Genomic DNA, 19929 nt, shown 5'->3' on the forward strand with positions numbered 1-19929 from the left:
GCCCAAGATGGCTAGGCCGCCTGTCAGGGAGGGCTCCCAGTGCTGCCCACCATGTGGCGGGCACCCCTACTTCCCCGCAGTGTGGTGTGCAGCAGCCAAGACTTGGAGACGGCCGACCTATGTACCTGTCAGGGGTGAGAGGCGGTACGGTGCACTGGGCGCTGTGGAGTACTGCTGTGCGGTGAGCGGGCAGCCGTGCTTGCAGCGGCTCGGGCGGGCTTGAAGGTGTCACACAGGACAAATGGTGAGTGATCTCAGTCACGTGTAGAAGATAAAGAAATAAAACAAATAAGTGAGACAAAACAAACTCTTCAACTGTGAGAACAAAATGGTGAGTGTTGTGCCCAAGATCAGCAGACTCCGCGAGCTTAGCCTCCAAGAACCCAAAGACGGCCGATGCAAATACAAAAGGGAGTTTATTACAGACTCGAGTCCGGGCTCACGGCACCTACCAACGCAGTGGCGGGTAGCGAGAGCCCTGAGCAAAGGGAACAGGGCTCTTATATAGGGTTACAAGCAGATTTCCAAAAATTAAATCGTGTTGGCAACCATTCATTGGTTACGCAGGTGCATTTCCTAACAGCGGTGGGTGCACAGTTTCAGTTTTTGAGCTGATTGGTCCCATCGAGATGCAGCTCTACTTTATGGCTAGTTTGACCCCATGAGTGGCCCGAATTGCTCTGCTCCGCTGTGGCTAGTTGACTGAGATAAGACCAGAGTGGGGTGGGAGTTGAACTCTGGAATGCAGTCTTTCCCGGGACAGCAAAACCTGAAATTATAAAATGGCAGTTACACACAAAATGACAAAGCAATGAGTAAGAATACTTATGCTTGGTTCCACAGTGGGCCCCAGAGGGAGGGGGTAGGGGAGAGGATGGGCTGCAGAGTGTGGGCGCCCCGCTTTCAGAGGCGCCCACAGTGCAATCTGTGTGGCTGTCCGATTGCAAAGCTCCCGCTGGACACCTGCCTAATGTTGTAAACCCACCTGACATGTTCTAGGCCCGCGCTGGCACGGATTAATAGTTCCTTATCATACATTAAGACGTTTCTTCATGCTAAAGAGGCCACTTATCTCCTTCTGATTTTTTAAAATTATTATTATATTTTTATTTATACAAGAGCCAACCCAGATGCGTGGGAGGGTGAGAGGATTCACCAGAGACAGAGTGGGGAACAGAACAAGCAGACTGACTGAAACACACTGCTGAGGGGAGCAGCGGGCGGGGCAGGAGAGGTCTGCGTGCCATATGGGTTGCTCCAAGGCTGGCGGGGATGGAACCGGCACTGCAGAGGCTGCGGACAGCTTCACAGCGCAGCACTTAACCACCTGCGCCACCAGGGAGGCCCTCTCCTTCCGATTTTACATGAAATAAAAACATGGACGCCCTCACAGGGACATCGGCCTGGGGACGGGCCCAAGGCCCAGGGCTCGTTCTCTTTGTAGCGGGGAGCCTGGTCTCCCCGAGTGGGCTTCTTTGGCCTGAGTTGCCCAGAACTGTTTTTCGGTGCCAGTGGCAGAAAGAGCTAATCACGCCTCCACCATGGCCTGGGGCGGCGGGGGTCATCGGTCACTGGTGTGCTCCTGAACCCCCACTTCATCGGTGAGGATGCTGGGACTGGAGGGTATAGCCTGGCCCTGGCCCTGCTGTGCTCCAGAGCGCACACCCAGGGGCCCTCCTGTTTCCCACCCACCACTCCTGCCTGCCGCCGCCCTTGGGCAGGGCTCACAGGGAGCTGGGTGGTGAGAGCCGGGTGCCCACCCGGTCTGGGTGGGGCACGCATGGGCAGGACAGACCAGACACCGGCCAGTGGCTGCTCTGGGCCCCTGGGAGCCACCCCCATCCCAGGCACGAGGGCAGCTGCCCCAGACCCCTGGGTCCTTCTGATGCTGCATGGTCCTGCCAACCCGGCCCCAAGGCCAGACTGCAGGCGGAAGGCCCGGGACGCGGTGAAGCTGCCCAGCTCCTGCTCGGTCCAGACACCAGGCTCGGCCGGTGTGCCCAGGGCAGAGCACTGCCTGAGGCCGCTCCCCTGCGGACCCAGCGGGTGGGCGTCACCGGGGCTCGGAACAGGAAGAGCAGCGGGAAGTGCACATGTAAAAATAGGTGCCCCAGTGGGTGGGGCAACCGTGTCGGCCTCCTTTTTCCTAAGGCACGCCCAGCCAGGCTGGGACCCACAGGCCTTCTTCCTCTGGGTTCCCGTGGCCCCTCCTGGGCCCCTGGCACTGGGGCGATCACATGCAGACCACTGCCCCCTGCTGGGCTGGGTGCTGCGTGGGGACACGATGCTTCGTGAGGGTGGCAGTGTGGGTGCCAGCAGGCCATGAGGCCCCTCTAGCTGCTGGCCCTACAGGAGTCCAGGGGAGCTGGCAGGAAGCCTCGGGCCAGAAGAGTTGGGTCCCCTGCAACGTCTGAGCCAGGAGAGGGCGGGGGTCCCCGCCTGTGCGGCCTTCCAGCTCCCAGGATAGTGCGCGTCCCTGCCCCCCGTTCCCCCACCAGACGGCGCCCTCTGCCCCTGACCTGTAACCTTTCTCAGCAGGTTAAACAGAAGGTCTCAGGTCTTGTTGCTGGGGGCTCATGAATACCAACCCCCAGCGCCACATCCTGGGCCAGTCTCACCTCCCCAGAGGCCTCCAGGCTCCCCTGGCCCAACACCTTCACCCTCACCCCCGGGAGAGACGGGGGCTCCAGGCTGTAAAAAGGGGAGCGGGCTGCCCCAAGGCTGTGGCAGAAGCACAGCCCTGCTGCCTGGCCCCCGGGGCCTCCCCAGAGCCGCCTTCTCCAGGCACGCTGGCGAGGCCTCCGGTGAGTCGTGAGGTGATGGGCGCAGTGAATGTGTGAGTCACGGCAGGGGGGACAAGGGTGATGGCCTGGACCGTTTCTCGGAGGCTCAGGGGCCCCTGTGCCCTCCGTGCACCCCCTGGGCACCAGCTCTGTGCCCTCGGCCTGCTCTGAGAGGCCCAGGGCCAAGCCCACGTCGGGGCCCTCGGGATTGGCCACCTGGACAGGAGGGCGCCCTGAGGGCCGGCCAGGCCCAGAGCCGCCAACAGACCTCCGCTGTCAGCGTCTGCGCCTTCTCCCCAGGGCTCCCAGAGCGGCTCAGGCAGCGGCTCTGTGCACGGCGCTTGGAGACTGTCCCCCAGCACTCAAAGGAAGCACCCGGGCTCCGGGCCTCTGGGAAAGCCGCTCATTCCCGGTCCAACTCTGATCAGGGCGGCTCAGGGGCAGGCCGGGGCTGGGGGGTCAGGAAGGGCCAGGAGCAGTGGGGCCTGCTCTGTCCACGCCTCAGGCTGCCTGGGCTGGCGGGGAAGTGGCAGTGGTGGACCCGGGTACCCGGACCCAGGTAAAGGGTGGCCCAGGGGCAGGATGACTCCATGGTCGTCTGCAGGCCGCCCTTCTGTCCTCCCTGCCCTGGGACATCAGGATCCGGCGGGGAGGTCACGAACCCCCACGAGAGCCCATCCCACGGGATCCCATTTGACGCCTGCCCGGCCGGGGCATCACTGCTTTATTGTTTTAAGCTGCCCTGTTGTTATTTTCTGATTACCAAAGCGATAGGCCGTGATAAGCCCTTTGAGGCGAGTGGGCGGTGTTATTAGCTGGGTTCCACGGGAGGGGCCCCTCCCCGCATCTGCCTCCACACATGGGGTTAGTCACCCGCGGGGGAGGCAGGTCAGGCCGCGACCCACAGGGCTGACCCTGGCCCCGGGCGAGCTGGAGCTGGTCAGGAGGCCTGGTGGTCTCTGCACAAGCCTGGGGGGTGGGTGCAGGGTCCCCAGGCTGCCTGGCCGGCTTCTCCGGGCAGTCGGCGGCCGCCCTCTTTCCTGGGCTGAGGGGAGGGGCAGGGAAACCCCTCTCTGGGAGAAGGTTCCAGAAGTCCTGCTCTGGGTACAGCGAGGATGGGGGGCTGAGGAAATGGGGCCCTGATTCTAGGGCTGGCCCCTCCCCCCTGCCATGCTCGGGCAAGCTGGGGTGAGCCGTGAGGGGGCGGGCACAAGCGCACATCCCAGGTGAGGAAACTGAGGCTGGGTTTGTCCCTATGCCGGAGTCACACGTGTCCGAGGGCCGATGGGCCTGGAGCGGGCGTCGCGGGAGCGTGGAGTCCTGTTCATGTGGTCCCTCTCTAGCCTGTAGCCAGCGGGTCAGACAGGCCAGGGTCAGGGGCCGGGAGGTGACCAGAGCTGGGGCAGTCCGCGCAGGCCGAGCCCACCCCTCGATGCTGCAGGGCCGGCCCCGGACTGCTCCACTCCAGCTGTGGGCCCTGGGATCAGGGACCTGCCCGCTCTGGGCCTCACTTCCCAACTGCACTGACGGCCAGTCCTATCTGAGGGCTGTGGGCAGTCGGCACCCCGGTCTGGGATGCTGGCGGTGCTCCCAGGGGCAGGGCAGAGCGAGGTCACGAACAGTGCCCTAGCCCCGAGGCTAGTGACTGGCTCATTCCAGACGCGGGTCGCAATCTCTGGCTGCTTGTGATGACATGACAGGCCCCGGAAGGCCCCAGTCACGGCTGCGGGCGCGAGCTGGGGGCCGGCCCAGAGCTTGCGCTTCCCAGCCCCTGGCTGGGACTGCACCCGCCAGCCTGGACACACGTCCTCCCAGACCCCCTGCCTCCCAGAGGCCAAGGCGGCCAGACCTGGGGGAGCCCCAGGGCCTGGGGGGAGCTGTAAGGGGCTGGAGGCTGCACCCTGGGGTCTGGCCCCTAGGGGGTCCTATGCTGGCTCAGTGGGTGGGGTGGGGTGGGGCTGGCACCCCGCTGGCTCTGTGGGGGCTGGGTCCAGGGAGGACGGCAGGTGCTGAGAAGGGGAGGCTGCGGGTGGAGCTGGAGGGGGGAACTTGCGCCCTCGGGGGCGTCCCACCAGTCTGCAGGGAGCCCGGTCTCTGCGCGGGCCTTTGGGTTTTTGTGTATTTCACTGTTTCACTGACTGGTTTTGTGTGACTAGTTTCCTCCTTTAAGAAAACGTTCACAGGTGTTTGGCCTGAAAAACATTATCCCTGGACTTCCCGGCACCTCCAGACACTTGGGAGGCTGCGGGAGGGCCCGCCCCCGGGAGCTGGGGCGCCCCCTCTCACCTGCCCTGGAGGAGGGACCCGATGGGGCCCAGGCCCAGGACAAGGGTGTGACCCCGCCCCAGAAGGGTGTTATTTAAGTGTTTATTTATTTGACATCACACTGTGATGCTTGAACAGGCTCGTAAAAATTTTGTCACAGATTAAAGCCAGGCCCCTTTGGGTGCCCCCACCCCCACCCCACCCACGCCCCCTCTCCCTGTCCCTGTCAGGGCCGCGCCTCGCAGGGCTTGGTCTGTCTCTACTTGCATCTTCCCCGTTGTCCCCTTGTCCACTTCTCCTTCCTCTTTGGCGTGTCCCGTCTCCTCTAGTTTGCGCTGAGCCTTCTTGCGGGGGTGGGGGGGTGGGGGGGTGGGGGGGTTGGGGGGTGAGGGGGTCGGGGTGGGGGGTGGAGGGGGGACGCTCTGGGGCCTTGGGGCTGCCCTGGGGCAGCCGGACCTACATAGGAAGGAGTTGAGGCCCTGAGGCTTGGCACTCCCCAGGTGGGCGAGGGCTGAAGGGGGTGCGTGGCCGGAGTGGGGGCGGGGCCCCTGGGGGCTGGGTGATTCTAGACGTGACTGCGGGTGGCGCTGAGCACTGGGCCGGAGCCGAGGGAGTGGGCCACGGTGCAGCCCAGCTCGACACTCACCACAGCACCAGCGCTGGGTGGCCGCTGCAGGGCACAGGTGCCCCGGGATTGGGGTCAGGGTGGGGCACATGCCAGGAGGGCCAGGCCATGCCAGGCCGGGTGGGCTGGGCGTGACCTGCGGTGCTTCCCGAAGGCCCAGCGAGGTGCTAATTAGGACACGCTTCCCAGGGGCGGAAGTGGCCTCCAGCCTCCGGACTCGCTTCCTCCTGACTCAGGGCTGGCCTGCCCGCCGGAAGTCACCAGGCCTCCCTCAGCTCAGGGGCCCTGCCACTCACGGACCTTGCCCAGGTCCCCAGAGGCCCCACAGTGACCCCGCTCCCAGCATCGGGCTGGAAGAGGCGGGCGGATCCCCGGGAGGGGTGGGGCTGAGGCGGAAGGGAAGACTCTGGGTGCCAGCAGGGTGTGTCTGAGATGCCAGCACCTGGCACAGCGTCCTTGGCCTGGTTTCCCCAGGGCTGCGCCCCGCCTGACCACCTTGTCCTTGTCTTTGGACACAGGGACTTTTCACAAGGCCACAGTGGCTCAGGGGCACACAGGCCCGCACAAGGGGCCCCAGGAAGGAGGCGCTTCACCTGGGCTGCCTGCCCTCTGTCCCTCCTGTCCAAGGCCTGAGGGGCTGCCGTCTCCTGCCAGACCTCTTCGCCGAGCACAGGAGACCCTCGGCTCCTTGAGCGTGGCGCCTGGACCTGCAGACGCTAGTGCTCCAGGGAGTGGGGCAGTATGCGGGGCAGTGGTGCCCTTGTCCTCGGGGGTGTGCTCCCCACGTGCAGCGCTAGCCTATCCCGGGGACTCGAACCGGCTGCAGAGAGCCTCCGGGGGCATTTTAAAAAGGTCATTAAGGAAGACGGTGAACGCCCTCGATCTTTCACGTGACTGACTTTTCAGGGAAAGAGGATTTACAGTGAACCGCCCGGCCCGTCTGCATGGCCCCCCGACCGCTGCATCTCTGCCTGCGCCCCCCTGTGGCCACTCAGGCGCCAGCTGTGTTATTTCCAATCAACCTAAAAGTTTTTAAATGTCAGCCCCAGGCCCAGCTCCAGGACTTAGCTCAGAACAAATGTGTTTTAGTGAAGATTTAGGGGGTGCAGCCAGGGGGTGCCCTGAGCCACACCCCGGCGCTGCCACGTGCACTCCAGAGGCACACTCCGCTTTCACCCTAGATGACCAGGGAAGTCACATCCCAGTCCATGCCGCCCTGGTGTCGGAGGGACAGGCCAGCACCCTCCCTGGCTCCTGGAGGGCACAGGCAGCCCCACGGTCCCGCACTCCAGGGAGGGCAGAGGCCCTGGGGGACAGACCTCCAGGAGTGTGGCCGGTGCCCCCGGGGCTGCCAGGCAACTCTCATCCGAGGCCAGCCTGGTGCCGGCAGAGGTCCACAGAGGACGCTTTGTTCAGCTGCTAGGAGCGGCCCTTCCTCTGGGCCCCGACTTGGGGTGCGGATGTAATGCGGGTGTAGGTTACTCTTCAGCAGGCCGCTTGATCTAGGCCACGGAGCTCTCCTGGATGAAAGGTGTCCCCAGGGCCAGCCCGGTGTTGATTACCCCCAGGTGGCAATGGGGAAGCTGGGGTGCTGTCACCTGGCCCGGATTTGTCCTGAGGACGCAAGTATCCTGGGGCCAGCCTCAGCCCTCCCGGAGGCCCCGCGGAGGGGAGCAGCGGGGGGACTGGCCGCAGTGGGACTGGGCAGAGCAGCCTCCCTGCCGAGGGGTGAGACCTGACGCTCAGGTCCCTCTGAGAGGACAGTCAGCCTGACTCCTGTGGGAGGGGACTCCAGAGGGCCAGGCGGGCCTGGCACCTGGCAAGCGCCCTTGCGTAGCCCTGGCCCCAGGGACTCCTGTCAGGGCCACTGGTTGATGCTGGCCGCGTCCACCTTTGAGGCAAAATAAAACCTCACACCTGGGACTTCCCAGAGCAAAATTTAAACCCAGGGTGCATTTCAGTGATGGAATAAGAGGTGGCAGCGACAGGTCTGGGGAGGGAACACCAGGCCACCATCCCCGCTGGTCACTCGGACAGGATGGCGGGTGGACGGCTGGCCCCATGCAGGCTGGCTCGGCTGCCGCCTGGTGCCTGGAGACCAGCCAGCTGGATGTTCCCACAGGTGTCCACACCAGGGTAGAGGACAGTGGCCACTTGCAGGGGGGCAATCTGGCAGAAAGTTGTGTGGATGCCCAGGGGCCACTCAGGGCATCAGGCACCAGGAGGGCCGAGGCAGCGGGGACTGGCAGAGACGCTGCAGGGAGGCGGTCTCCAGTCCAGGCCTGGTGTGGGTTTCTGGAGGCCTCTCTTGTCCCCTTGGATCTGTCTTGACTTTCCGGACAGTGCCCGCCGGCCCCTGGGCCAGTGCACGGGCACAGGGAATGTGACTATCTCGGAGGGGGTGGGGTCCGCCTTCAGGAGTGCGCTGTAGACTTCAGCCCTGGGCGTGCCTGTGGGTCACTGTCCTCGGCTTTGGACAGTCAGCGGTGCCCTGCCCACTGGCCTGCACATGCCGGTCGGACCCAGGGGACTCCCACTTGGTTTGCGTCTTAGGCCACGTGTTTGTTTTTTTCCCCTTTTTCCAGCCCCACAGACGAGCGAGGACACCCCAGGAGTCCGGCGTGGAGCCAGGTGTTGCTCCCTGGGCTCCTGGGCTCCGCGGCTAGTGGAGGGGCCGGGCAGGCGGGGTGCATCTAGCGTGGCGGGATGTCCGCTGGGGCTGGCGGTTGGGCTGGCAGGTGGGGCTGTGCGTGAGGCACAGTGAACCTGGGGGCAGCTCAGAGGTGTGCGGGGCACATGGAGTGTCCGAGTCATGGGGATCTTACACCCTGACATGTCCCTCTGACATAAATGGGGATGGACATGTCTCCCCATCCAGAGGGGGCAGCACTGGCAGGAAGGCAGGGCCTCCGCGGCTGGACTGGATGCTCAGCCCAGGGTGGGGAAGACAGGGGACTCTTATGAGCTTGACTTAGGGGGAGACGACGCTGGACGCCAGGCCTCTCCTACCTGCACCGGCCATGAGCTGAGGGCAGCAAGCCCAGCTGGGCCCTGGCACCTGTAGATGGGCTCCCAAGCAGGGGGGTGGGCGGGCTTCCTCGTGCCATCGGGGGCGCAGGAGAGGACATCTGATGAGGGCACCTGTGGGGCCCACACCGGAGTCACCCCCACGGAGCTGCAGGCTGCTAATCCGGAGACTTTGCTCCCGGCTTCCTCTAGAGCAGGCTCTGCCCGGTCAGCGGGTCTCAGCCTGAGTGTTACCAGTGCCCCCAGAGGGCACACCCCGGTGTCTGCGGGGCCAGCCCAGGGTAGGGCCCAAGAACTGGCATTCCTGACAGGCCCCAGCTGCCTGGGCCCCGGAGGAAGGCTGTGCCACAACTGAGGCCTCTGGTCAGCTGATGGTCGCCGGAGGCCACCATGCAGGAGGGCTGGGTCTTGGGCAGCGAGCCCTGCCTTGGGGCCTGCGGAGGTCGCGAGGCTGTGCCAGGGGCTCTGGGCAGAGCTGCCCCGGGAAGGGGCTTGCTGGGCAGGTGCTGGCTTCACGTGGTATGGGGGCCAGTGAGGAGAGGCCAACACCAGACAACACCGGGGGGCACGGGAGCCCCGACTGGGCACCCTCCTGTGTGCTCGCCCCCCCCACCTTCCCACTGGCCTCGGCCAGCCACCCCTCCTACCCGGTACTTCAGGGCTGCAGCCAGGTGAGCTTGGGGAGCCACCTGAAGGGGAGGTGCAGTCGGGGGAGGCCAGCAACCTGGCAGCCTCCAGGACCTGCAAGGTGTCCCCCCCACATACCTGCTCACACTTGGCTGAGGGGGCCCAGAGGGTGGGGTTGGGAAGTGGCTGGGTGGGGGGGCTCACTGGCCAGGGTTCTATGGGAAGCGTGGCGGGGGCCACAGGGGCTGTGGGAGCAGGTCAGCCAGTCCAGGGGTGCTCCCTTTGGGGACAAACAGCCCATGTGGGCTCAGGCAGTGAGGGCCTCAGGCCACACTGGGGGCTGTGACTCCCAGCCTCCTGGCACCTCCCTGGCCCAGGGGTGGTGGATGGTAGGGAGCTCGGTACCCAGAGTGGCTTTGGGGCCCTGGGAGAGCCTCCTTCCCCCACTGCCAGGGTCCTCCCAGACCCTGCAAGCGGGGGAGCAAAGTACCTGAATTTGCAGGAGAAAGCGGGGCTCACCGACACCTCTCGTGTGGTTTTGGCACCTGTCAACTATTGACAAATTATTCTATTTCATGCATCTATTTTTATTCCAGTAAACAGTTTTTTTTTTAAAGATTATTCATTTATTCACACAAGCACTGGGTACAGTCAGAAGCGCGGGAGGGTGAGAGAATTCACCAGAGCCAGAGCGGGGAGCAGAACAGACAGACTGACGAAATACACTGCTGAGGGGAGCAGCAGGTGGCAGGAGAGGTCTGCGTGCCCTGTGGGACCCTTGCTGGCGGCTGAGGATCGAAATGGTGCTGCAGAGGCTGCGGGCAGCTTCGCAGCCAAGCGGCCAACCACTGTACCACTGGGCAGGCCCTAGTTAACAGTTTTAATTACTGTTGTTTGATAATATAGTTTAAACCCTGGTAACACGGCTTCTACATTTTTCTCTTTTCTCAAATATTGCATCATCTATTTAGTCTTTTGTGGTTTCATGTTAAGTCTCAGTATTTCTTACCCTATGTCCTTAAAACCATGTCACTGGGATTTTGACGCGTCGCACCGACTGTCCTCGCCTCTGGCAGACGCCGCCTCGCCTAGGACTCGCTCCCCCAACGTGCAGTGCCCTCTGCTCGTGTGTCTCGTCCTAACACGTCACAGCTTTCCTGGTCTCAGCCTTCACTCCTCTGTTAAACATGCTTCTCTTCTTTTTGATGTGATCATGAACAGGTTTTACTTTTCCTTCTCACGGACATACAGGGACACCAGCTGTGTGTGCTGCTCCTGCTGCCTGCACTTGCCTCTACGTGCACAGTTCCTCCGTGGGGTGTCCAGGACCCTGCGTCAGCTGCAAATAGTGAGTTTCACTTCCCTCCCAGGCGCAATTCCTAGTGTGCTCTCCAGCGGCTCTGGCGGCCGCCTCTAAGGAAGCGGAAGCGGAAGCGGAAGCGGAAAGCGCGCACCGCCTCGCTTGCTCCCGACGAGGGGCGGCTTCAGCTTCTCACCATTGATCGTGCTGGCAGTGGGCAACTGCCCTCTCACTCCTGGCATCTTTTCCCACCCACCTGGCTGCAAGTCCATGGTCCTGATGCCCGGGAGAGCCAGCTTCCACCCTCACTCATCTTCCACCTCACCATGGCGGCTCGTTCTGACCGCTTGTCTTGCTGGGCGCTCAAGCAGCCAACAGGCCATCTTGTCTCATTCATCCGCGGTGACTCATTGCCTCAGAATGGACGAAATCAAGCCTCTGCCTGACAGAGACGAGGCCAGGTTCCCGGACCCCCGAGGGCCGCCCAGGGCTGGTTCCCCAGTCATGCTCTCGCTTCCTGGGCAACGAGGGGCTGAATGTTCACACTCACAAAGACCACCCTTCTCCTGTCACCCCACGAGGGGACACCGTGTGGCTTCCCCACTCACCTGGACTCCTAAGATGGCCTGAGGGCCTGGGGAGGCAGCACAGCAGAGACAGCAGGAGCCCGCAGGCCTCCCTCCGGGCTCAGTATTTGGGGTGGGGTGCAGGATCAGCAGAGCCACAAGCCAGCCCATCAAAACCGCTGCCAGAAGGGGAGCTGAGGCCCCGGGGGCAAGGTGTTTGTCTGGGGTCCTGGCAGATATTTTTCTTTTAAGATTTATTTATTTTATTTATACAAGAGCTGGGTTACAAGCCAGATGCGCAGGAGGGTGAGAGGATTCCCCAGAGACAGAGCGGGGAACAGAACAGGCGGACTCAGTGAAATACACAGCTGAGGGGAGCAGCGGGCGAGACAGGAGAGGTCTGCGTGCCATGTGGGACCCTCGCTGGCCGGCCGGGATCGAACTGGTGCTGTAGGGACTGCGGACGGCTTCACAGCGTGGCACTCAACTGCCTGTGCCACCAAGGGAGGCCCCGGCAAATGATCTTGGGGGGCCACAGCTGAGCAGAGACCTCCTTTCTAACTAAGGTGACACTGGTTGATGACAATGAGTGTCGCCATGTCATGCCCACCACCCAGGCACCAATGACCCTCCCTGCGGCCCCCTGGGCCCCTCCCTCCAGGGATAAGCTTTAACGCAGGCCCCATGAGGCGGCTCCCGGGGGAAGGCCCTCTGGCAGACAGCGAGGGATGCGCAGGGCACGAGGGAGCTCTGGTTTGTGGGGACCTGTGAACACCTGACTGTACCCGTGCTTTAAAGGGCGGCTGCTTCGCCAGCTGGAAGCAAAAACAAGTCGAGAGACTGTGGCTCATAAGAAACGTGACGCGTCTTAAGTAAGACAGAAACCACCACACGTTGCCCGGGCCAGTTCCGAGGTAAGCCTGGGTGCGCCCCCGCCCCCACCCCGCCATCCCTGGGACACCGGCGGGTGCCCGAGACAGGACTCGGTGTCGCCATGCCCAGAAACGCCACCGGGTCCACAGACTGGGGCCTCGTCTCCCAAGGCCGCCTCCACCTCTACTGCCGCACGGCTGCCTGCTCCCGGCCAACCCGTCGGAGCCCGGAGCCCCCACTTCCAGCGAGGCGCACTGGCTGGGGCTGCGCTCAGGGCCCACACCCAGCCTCATGCCCCTGGGGACACCGCAAGGCAAGGCGCGCAGCAGCACCAGCGCAGCGGGCGCGGGCACGGGCCTGAGCAAAGCAGCCCCTGCCAGGGTCTGGTGCCTGGAGCCCCTCCTGGCTCACATGGAGGCTCCCTGGCAGGCAGGTCAACTCACTGGCTGGGGTAACCCAACTTGGCCTCCTGCCCTGCCCCTGGCCTCCCAGGAAGCCAGGGGTAGTACTGGATGCCCCCCACAGCTGGTCCTCCTGATGGCTGGCCCCTCAGAGCTCCCCAAGTCTCCCTGTAACACACCAAGGGGCATGCTCCCCACTAGGGCCTCCGGAGCCCAGGGAGCGGCAGGCCTGGCGCTATGGCCGACACCAGGGACATGCGGGCTGCGTGGCTCGGACGCTGGGCAGCTGACACACCGTGTATTTCCCATGAGCCGTGACTTAACCTGCCGTGTTTGGTGTTCGTGGGAACTGAGATGTTTCCGGTCCGCCACCCTCATCACCCTGAACTTCTGCCCGAATAAGCGTGACATTCACAGCCCCTCAATGTGTTCTGCTGAGGCGGAAACAGCACCTGCTTGCTCTTGACTCCAGTGCCCAGCAAAGGGCCCCATGATGCAGGGAGTGTCCCCCACTGACCCGTCTCCCCACACCTTGCGCTCAGTGCCTGGCAGAGCATGAGTGGCCACCGCTGCCTTCTGGGGGGGAGGGAAGCCAAGGTGCGCACCCCCCCCCGGGGCTGGGGTCCAGCTCAGGGTGTGCCAGGCAGCTGGGAGCTGGGCAGGGCAGCTGTCCATGGCGGCTCTGATGTACCTTGCTCCCTGAAGCACGTTTCCAGCAGCATCCGGCTCCGAGAGCGACGCTCACCATGTGGGAGGTGGGGCCCAGGGCCTGTCTCCCTCTTGCTAACTCAGCCCAGCCCACCCGGCCCGGGTCCCAAAGCCAGGAGTCACCGAGTGGCTTCTGGGCAGCTCTGACTTCCGCTGGCAACAGCCCCAACTTGGGTCTGAGATAGGAAGTCACTCGGGCTAGCAGACTTCACCCCACTTTTTAAGGCATGGCTGATCCTTGACCAAACTCCCTGTGGTCCTCCCTGCGGTCCCCAGCAGCCTGTCCAGGCCAGCCCCTCCCCTCCTTGGGGCCCCCCAAGAGTCCACGGCCCCCAGCTCTGCAGGTGTGGTGCGGGCCTGGCCCTGAGTGCCTCCTACCCAGCAGCCCACCCACCAACTCCCCATGGAAGGGCCCGCAGGCGGCGGGGGTGCTACTGGCCCCCACGCCAGCCCCGTGCTGCTCAGGGGCAGCTCTGCATGCCTCCTGTGCCAGGCTGTCCCCCCGCTGCAGCAGGGGCTGCCTGCTCAGGCGAAGCGGGTGTGCCTGCTGAGAGTGTGCCTGGGCGCCTGGGAACCGTCGGGACCAGTGTCTTAAGGCCCCTTCCCGACCATAGGCTCTGCCGCCGCCCAGGGTCCCTGGTGTGCCTCAGGCTTGAGAAAGAACAGAGGCCGACTCAGCTCCGGTGCCGAGGCCTTTCTGGCTGGCTCATGGGTGGGGGTGGACAGCAGGGGGCTCCCCAGAAAGAGCAGCTGCGGGGGGGGGGTGTGTGTGTGGAAGCTCGCCCCAGAGCCCTCTGTGGGGCCTGCGGGTGTCCCTTAGATCCTAACAGCTCTGAAGCCTCAGCGAGGCCAGTGAGGAGCTGGGTCCCGGGGCACAGAGACCATGGCAAATGCAGGCACCGGGCTCAGGGCATGCCGCTGGGCAGGGGTGGCCGCGCCCCTCGAGGAGAGGCCCTTCAGTCTGCGAAGCCACGCTCGGGCTGGGCGGCCCTCCCCACGCCTGCGCTGCAATGCTAGGCTGCGCGGCCTTGGCGGGGTGAAGCTGTGGGCACTGCTCACAGACAGCCTGGCTAGAAGAGACATGCGCCCGCCCGCCAGGCAGGTGCTCAGCTCCCCCCCCCCTGGGGTGGGGCACCAAGCCCCAGGGTGCCGCAGCCCACTGCCATGTGACCAAGCCCCGCTTGGCCACTGAAGCGACTTATAGCTGAAGACGCCTCCCCGAGTCTCCGCTCCCCCCTCAGTGGTCAGGAACGGTGATGGCCAACTCTGCTTCCAAACGGGAAAATGGAGGCTGAGAGGGACCGGGAGCCGCAGCAGAATCACTCGGGAACGGTCACCCCCACGAGAGCCAACCCCAGTTCCCTCGGGGATGTGCTGCCGACCCTGGGGTCCCTAGGCTCTGGAGGACGGGCCGGGAGGCGGAGCACACGGACGGCACAAGGGGGAGGGCGTGAAGCAGCAGCGGGCAGGCAGGCCGGTCTCACAGGGACATTTATTCACGTCAAGGAGGAGACGGGGCTGGACGAGGGCACAGGGACGTCCCACGCTGCCGGCTCCATCGGCCTGGCGCTGCGGCGGGCCGGTCAGTGGTGGCCGTGGGCAGGTGCGGGACTCGGACCTTTAGAGAGAGGAGCAGGTCAGGGGAGGAACAGACGCCGCCACCCCACAGGCGCCAGCCTGCAGGAGTAAAGGCCACGCTCCAGCCCAGGCGGAGGGCCCAGGCCGTGGCCAGCCGGCTGTCGCACTCAAGCTGTTCATCAGCTTCACTGTCACACATGGAGCAAAGTGAAGCTGTGTTCAGCACTTGGGCAGAAACCGACATGGTGGTTACTTTCAAGGACACCCCAGAACATGTCACTTGCCCAGGGGGCCTCGGCTCAGCCTGAACAACACCCGCAGCCGTTGCCGCAGGCAAGAGCAGGGCCCCACTCGGCTGCCAGAGGCCCCAGTCCTTGACAAGAGGCTGCAACTGCACAAGGGATTCCTCACGGCGTTACCAGAGTTGCAGGCAAAGTGCTCCGGCTCCACCTGCAGGTCGTGGGGATAGGGAGGGCCGCACCACCACCACGGACTGCACGTCAGTCTTCGCAAGAATAAAAAGCACAAAAAGGGCCTCCCTGGTGGCCCAGGGGTCACCACCGCAGCCTGAGTGCAACCCCTGGCCAGGGAGCTGACCCACAGGTGCAGCAGACCCCTCCTGTCTCCCCGCTGCTCCCCTCAGCAGTGGATCTCAGTGGATCTGCCTGCTCTGCTCCCCACTGTCTCTGGGGAGTGCTCTTACCCCCCCACCTCTGGCCTGCACCCCAGCTCCTGTATGCGTTAACAAAAAAAAAAATTGAAAAAAAAAATATGAAAAGATTTTCCTATCGGGAACACAGATGTAACAGGAATGCTTGTGTTAGAAAAAACACACGCTCAACTCCCCACGCGTGGCCCCTCGTCGGAGGCAGCTACACACTCAGCACGAGCCCGAGCTGTCCACCCACCGCAGCGGAGCCTGGAGGGGCCAGCGGTTGGTGGCACCTAAACCCCCTGGGTTCCAGGGCAATGACGCCCTAACGCCAGGGCAGTTTCAGATTAAAAACTGCAAATCATTTTTACTGAAAGATGGTGATAAAGTGTTCTCATTAAAATGTACTTTATACTCAGCATTCAAAAAAGATAAGCACATGCAATTTGCAGCAACATGGATGGCGCTGGAGGGGATCATGCTCAGCGAAATAAGCCAGAAAGAAGAAGAAAAATCCCGGATGGTCTCACTCATAGCAGGAATCTAGAAAACTTAAATAAGGGACCCGGAAAATGAATAACTATGAGAAAGTGAAAATCAGAATCAACAAACAACTATGAACCAGAGACACTTTTGGGGGGGTGGGGGGCGGGAGGGGAGGGATTGGGATCAGAAAGGGGGGGTTGCAATTATATGGGGAATATAAAAATAAAATTTATTATTTAAAAAAAAATAAATAAAATGTACTTTAAATGGCAAAGATGAAAAAATAAAAACACCATCACTCGGGAGCTTACGGGGCCATGCGCTGGGGCCCCGCCCAGGGCAAGCTGCGAGTAACCACCTCCCCGCGCTCCTGGGGCCTGGCCCAGGCACTGCCCGGCGGCCCCCACGCTGCGTCCGGCAGGTGAGGGCAGCCCGCCATGCACCAACTGTGGTTCAGAGCTGCCACAGAGCCTTCTGGTGGGGCACTGAAGCAGCGACTACTCACCTTTCAAAGCTTTACTTCTTTTATCTAAAATGCAAAGAAGGAAAAGCCGGTCAAATCACAGCTCTGGGGAAAAAGGCCACTAGTCAAGTCGCTGTTGAAGCCAACGCCGGGCTGGGGGGTTCACTGTCCTGGGGAAGCACCAAGGGTGTCTCGGGAACGGGCGCCCCCACGGTTCTCTCAAGCCACACCCAGGGGTTTAGATTTTGTGCTCCTTTAAGGTTAGGCTTATCAGCGACGATGGGACGTCGGCTCTCCTCGGAGCGGGTCTCAGCAGGCAAACGCCCGAAACTTTCGAGGCACAGTGAGGCATGTGGCACACACAGGTACGACAGCCTGGACTCTCAGACGGCGCCTCGTAACACGGAGGCGTCTCCCACCGTCACACCCCGGAAATGCAGCTCCCCGACAGCAAGGTCCCCTTCATGTTTCCTCATTGTCCCCAAACATCTCTCTCCCTCAACTCTTCAGCAGGACAGGCTTATCAGGAAAAGGAGAGGCCCTTGCAGAGACACAGGAGGGCGGGAGGGCTGCCCGAGCACCTCTGACAGCTGCCGTGCACGCCCCAAATTTTAAGGAAGAACCACCGAGGAGCCTACACTCGCTCTGACTCAGCCCGTGCTCCTTTACAACAGGAGTCAGGATTCCTTTCTTCTTTCAGTTGTGATCGCCAGGGAGTCAGAACAGAACACGCACTCACCAGCACTCCTGATCTTGTAAATGATGACGCTCATCAGCCCCATTCCTACCCAGATCTCCTGGTAGACCTGGGTATAGTAGGGCTTCATGGGGGTCCAAACATTTTTAATGAGGCTCTGAAACATCTGGAGATAGACGGGGCGAACAATCGCGGTGAGTGCTTGGAAACTTCAGCGCGTCTCCCATCAGCCCTGCTCCCTGGGAGCCAGCCCCACACCCACGCGGCCGGCCCTCAGCACCCTCCCTCCCCATTCCTCAGCTCCCAGAGCTTCCCAACCTGAGCCGTCCCTGTGGTTCCCTGACAGCTGCTCTTCCCCATGCTGTCCCAGCTGATACATCGCTTTTTAGAACAAAAACTGGCGTCTTGCATTACCACGGTAACTCCGTGGGCTGGAAGAGACCACGGTCCAGGCAAGGAAACCGTCCTTCTGTGGAACTAGTGCCGAGCCCCAGCATGTAGCTACGGGATCTCGGCCTGTGTCCAGGTGGAGACCAAGGCCCAGCTGGTCAAGGGGCCCCCGCTCGGCCCACACGCAGACCCAGTTTGTGAGGGGAGGACAAGGCGCTACTCAGCAGCACTGTGTTGCCTCTGCTGCGGTCCCTGCTGGGACTGAGCAGGCAGCCAAGGCCACCAGGTCGATTCTAGGAGTGGCTGTCGTGACAACATTTAATGAATAAAAGTTATTAAACTAATTATTTGACTTGATAGAAAAAGTCATCAAAGCGAACTTTCGCAACTCGCTCTCACATCTGGGTCTCAATAGAACACTTACGACTATGTCGACTATGTCTAGATTCTGCGTTGCACAATTAAAGATGCCCTCATTTTGAGGCTGAAGTGCTTTGCAACACCTGAGGTGACCTAGTCAAGGACAGTCTTCCAAGCCACCCTCAGTGTGCACCACACCCGAGAGCTTTCCGCTTCACCTGGAGATGCGCTCTGGTGAGCCGGGCCCCTCCCAGCACACCACCCCCCTCCCCAGCCTCTGGCCTAAAGCTGGATGCATGGTTTATCCCTCCCCAAGCAGGAGTAAGCAGGAGCGGTATGGGTCCAAGGCAAGCCCTGTCCAGCAGTGTCTTGGGCAGAACAAGGGGGAGGCCACTGGGGCTGCCTGGACTGGTATTCTGGTGTGGGCACTGACAGCTGCCTTGAGTTGCCCTAGTTTTCTCCTGTCGGGCAGGGGTGAAAGCAGGACACCCCAAAGGGCCGTGAGATGAGCCCCACTATGTGCTTAATGTCTGGCTCCCCCACTTAGCCCTTGTCACAGAATACACCTCGCTGGCCTGTGGAAGTGATGCCCAGCGGGGCACTCAATGCCCAGGAGACCTTGAGGAAGCTTTAGTTTTGAGTCTTCCATGTCCTGCACACCACAGCGTCCGCAAGCTGCTTTGCAGGCTTATCTCCTGCACCAGTCCTCTGACCCGCGGGGGCCTGAGAGCAGGCTGAGCCCGCATAGCAGGCTCCAGGCCCAGCTCTCCCGAGCACGCTCTGCGGGGGAAGCATGGTCCGGGAGGCTGGTGAGCCCCCCAGGGGGACCCTGCAGGAGGTGGCTGTGTCCGTGGCGCCCCGCAGACACTCTGCCCTCAGTCCCTGTCCGCAGGACACTGGGAGGCCCGGCCGGCATTAGGTTGCAAGAAACCAACAGCCCTGCCTGGAGAAGGCCCTGAAATGCGGGGTGGGGGGGCTCGAACCCGGGGGGAAGCCCAGGCGCCTGTGTTCAGGGGAACCGGGTCATTCCTCCCATCCCCGAGCCCAGCAACCACCCGAAGGAAGGTGTTCCGGGGAGACCCTGATCAGCTCTGGGCTCGCCGTCCTGAGCAAGGCCCCCAACCGTCCTTTCGGAAGCGCCTCTCTGGGAAGCAGGGTTACCCCCGCCGCCCGCTCAAGGCCAGCGGGGCGCTCCAGGGACTCGAGCCAGCAGGGGCTGCGGCCCGTGCGCGGCGGGGAACAGGAGCGCGGGCGCACAGCCGTCTCGGGCAGGACGGCGCCGGGCCCCGGGGTTCCGAGACGGGGCTCTGGGGACCGCAGACCCGGGAGGGGCGGGGCAGCTGCGAGGAGCCGGCGGCCCCGCCCCGCCGCGTCCCCCCGCCCCGCGTCGCGTCCCCCCGACCCCCGCCGAGACCCCTGCCGCGGCCCCCGGCGCCGGACAGCTCCCCGCGAGCGGGGCCACAGGCCAGCGGGGCAGCGGCCCGCCGGCCCGCCCGCCCCAACACGCACCTCGGCGCCGACCCCGACCCACGGCTGCGGCCGCCCGACCCGCACGCCAACGACTCGCGAAGGTCACCGGCTGCGCAGGCGCCGCGCGGGGCCCGCCGGGAAGGCGGAAGGAGCGGCGGCGCCCGAGGCCAGAGCGCCCTCCCGCCGCGCCACAGCGCCCCTAGCGGCCGCCCGGGGCGCCGGCGGGCTATGGGGCGGGGCCGGCGGGCTATGGGGCGGGGCCTGCGGGCTATGGGGCGGGGCCCGGCGGGCTATGGGGCGGGGCCCGCGGGCTATGGGGCGGGGCCGGGGCGCGGCGCCCCCTCCGATTGGCCCGGGCCGCGCACGCTCACGCGACGCCCGCCGGGCGCGGCACCCCTGGGCCCCGGAGCGGCCAGACCCCGGGGCGCCGCCGGGAGCTCCGCGCGCGGCCGTGTCTGCCGGCGGCAGGGCCTCCCCGGCGGCGCTGCGGGCGGCACCGGCCGGCGTTCCCGGCATTCCGGCGCCGCGCGGCAGCGACGACGGCGGAAGTGAAAGCCCCGCGCGCGAGACCCCGGAGGCCGCGCCGGCCCAGCGGGCTGCGGGCGGTGCGGGGGGCGGGCGGCCGGGGACCCCAGCCCGCCGGCGGGCACAGCGGGGA

The 19929-nt window shown here is 63.6% G+C and overlaps 1 protein-coding gene across 2 annotated transcripts; it reads right to left on the reverse strand.

The window, feature by feature from the left end:
• Positions 1-16321: 16321 nt before the first annotated feature.
• ATP5MJ (ATP synthase membrane subunit j) lies at positions 16322-19373 on the reverse strand. 2 transcript variants are annotated; one of them, XM_054692900.1, is made up of 2 exons: positions 19311-19373; positions 16322-17217 (listed from the first exon to the last, which is right to left on the reverse strand). In XM_054692900.1, exon 2 carries the CDS (start codon positions 17215-17217, stop codon positions 17032-17034), a length of 186 nt encoding a protein of 61 aa, XP_054548875.1. In that variant the 5' UTR covers positions 19311-19373; the 3' UTR covers positions 16322-17031. The 2 variants fall into 2 exon arrangements, with proteins under 2 accessions (XP_054548875.1, XP_054548874.1); XM_054692899.1 differs by lacking the exon at positions 19311-19373 and adding an exon at positions 17370-19007.
• Between the last annotated feature and the right edge of the window lie 556 nt (positions 19374-19929).

This window comes from Talpa occidentalis, unplaced genomic scaffold, assembly GCF_014898055.3.
Source record: "Talpa occidentalis isolate TD23 unplaced genomic scaffold, MPIMG_talOcc4v2.1 talOcc4.11, whole genome shotgun sequence".
Lineage (NCBI taxonomy): Eukaryota > Metazoa > Chordata > Mammalia > Eulipotyphla > Talpidae > Talpa > Talpa occidentalis.

Excerpts from the sequence above, each read along its gene's own strand:
- ATP5MJ (XM_054692899.1), bottom strand. The coding sequence starts at position 17,462 with ATGCAAGACGCCAGTTTTTGTTCTAAAAAGCGATGTATCAGCTGGGAC. Across the intron at positions 17,218-17,369 it reads GAACCACAGGGACGGCTCAG|ATGTTTCAGAGCCTCATTAA; the intron begins GTTGGGAAGCTC and ends GTCTATCTCCAG.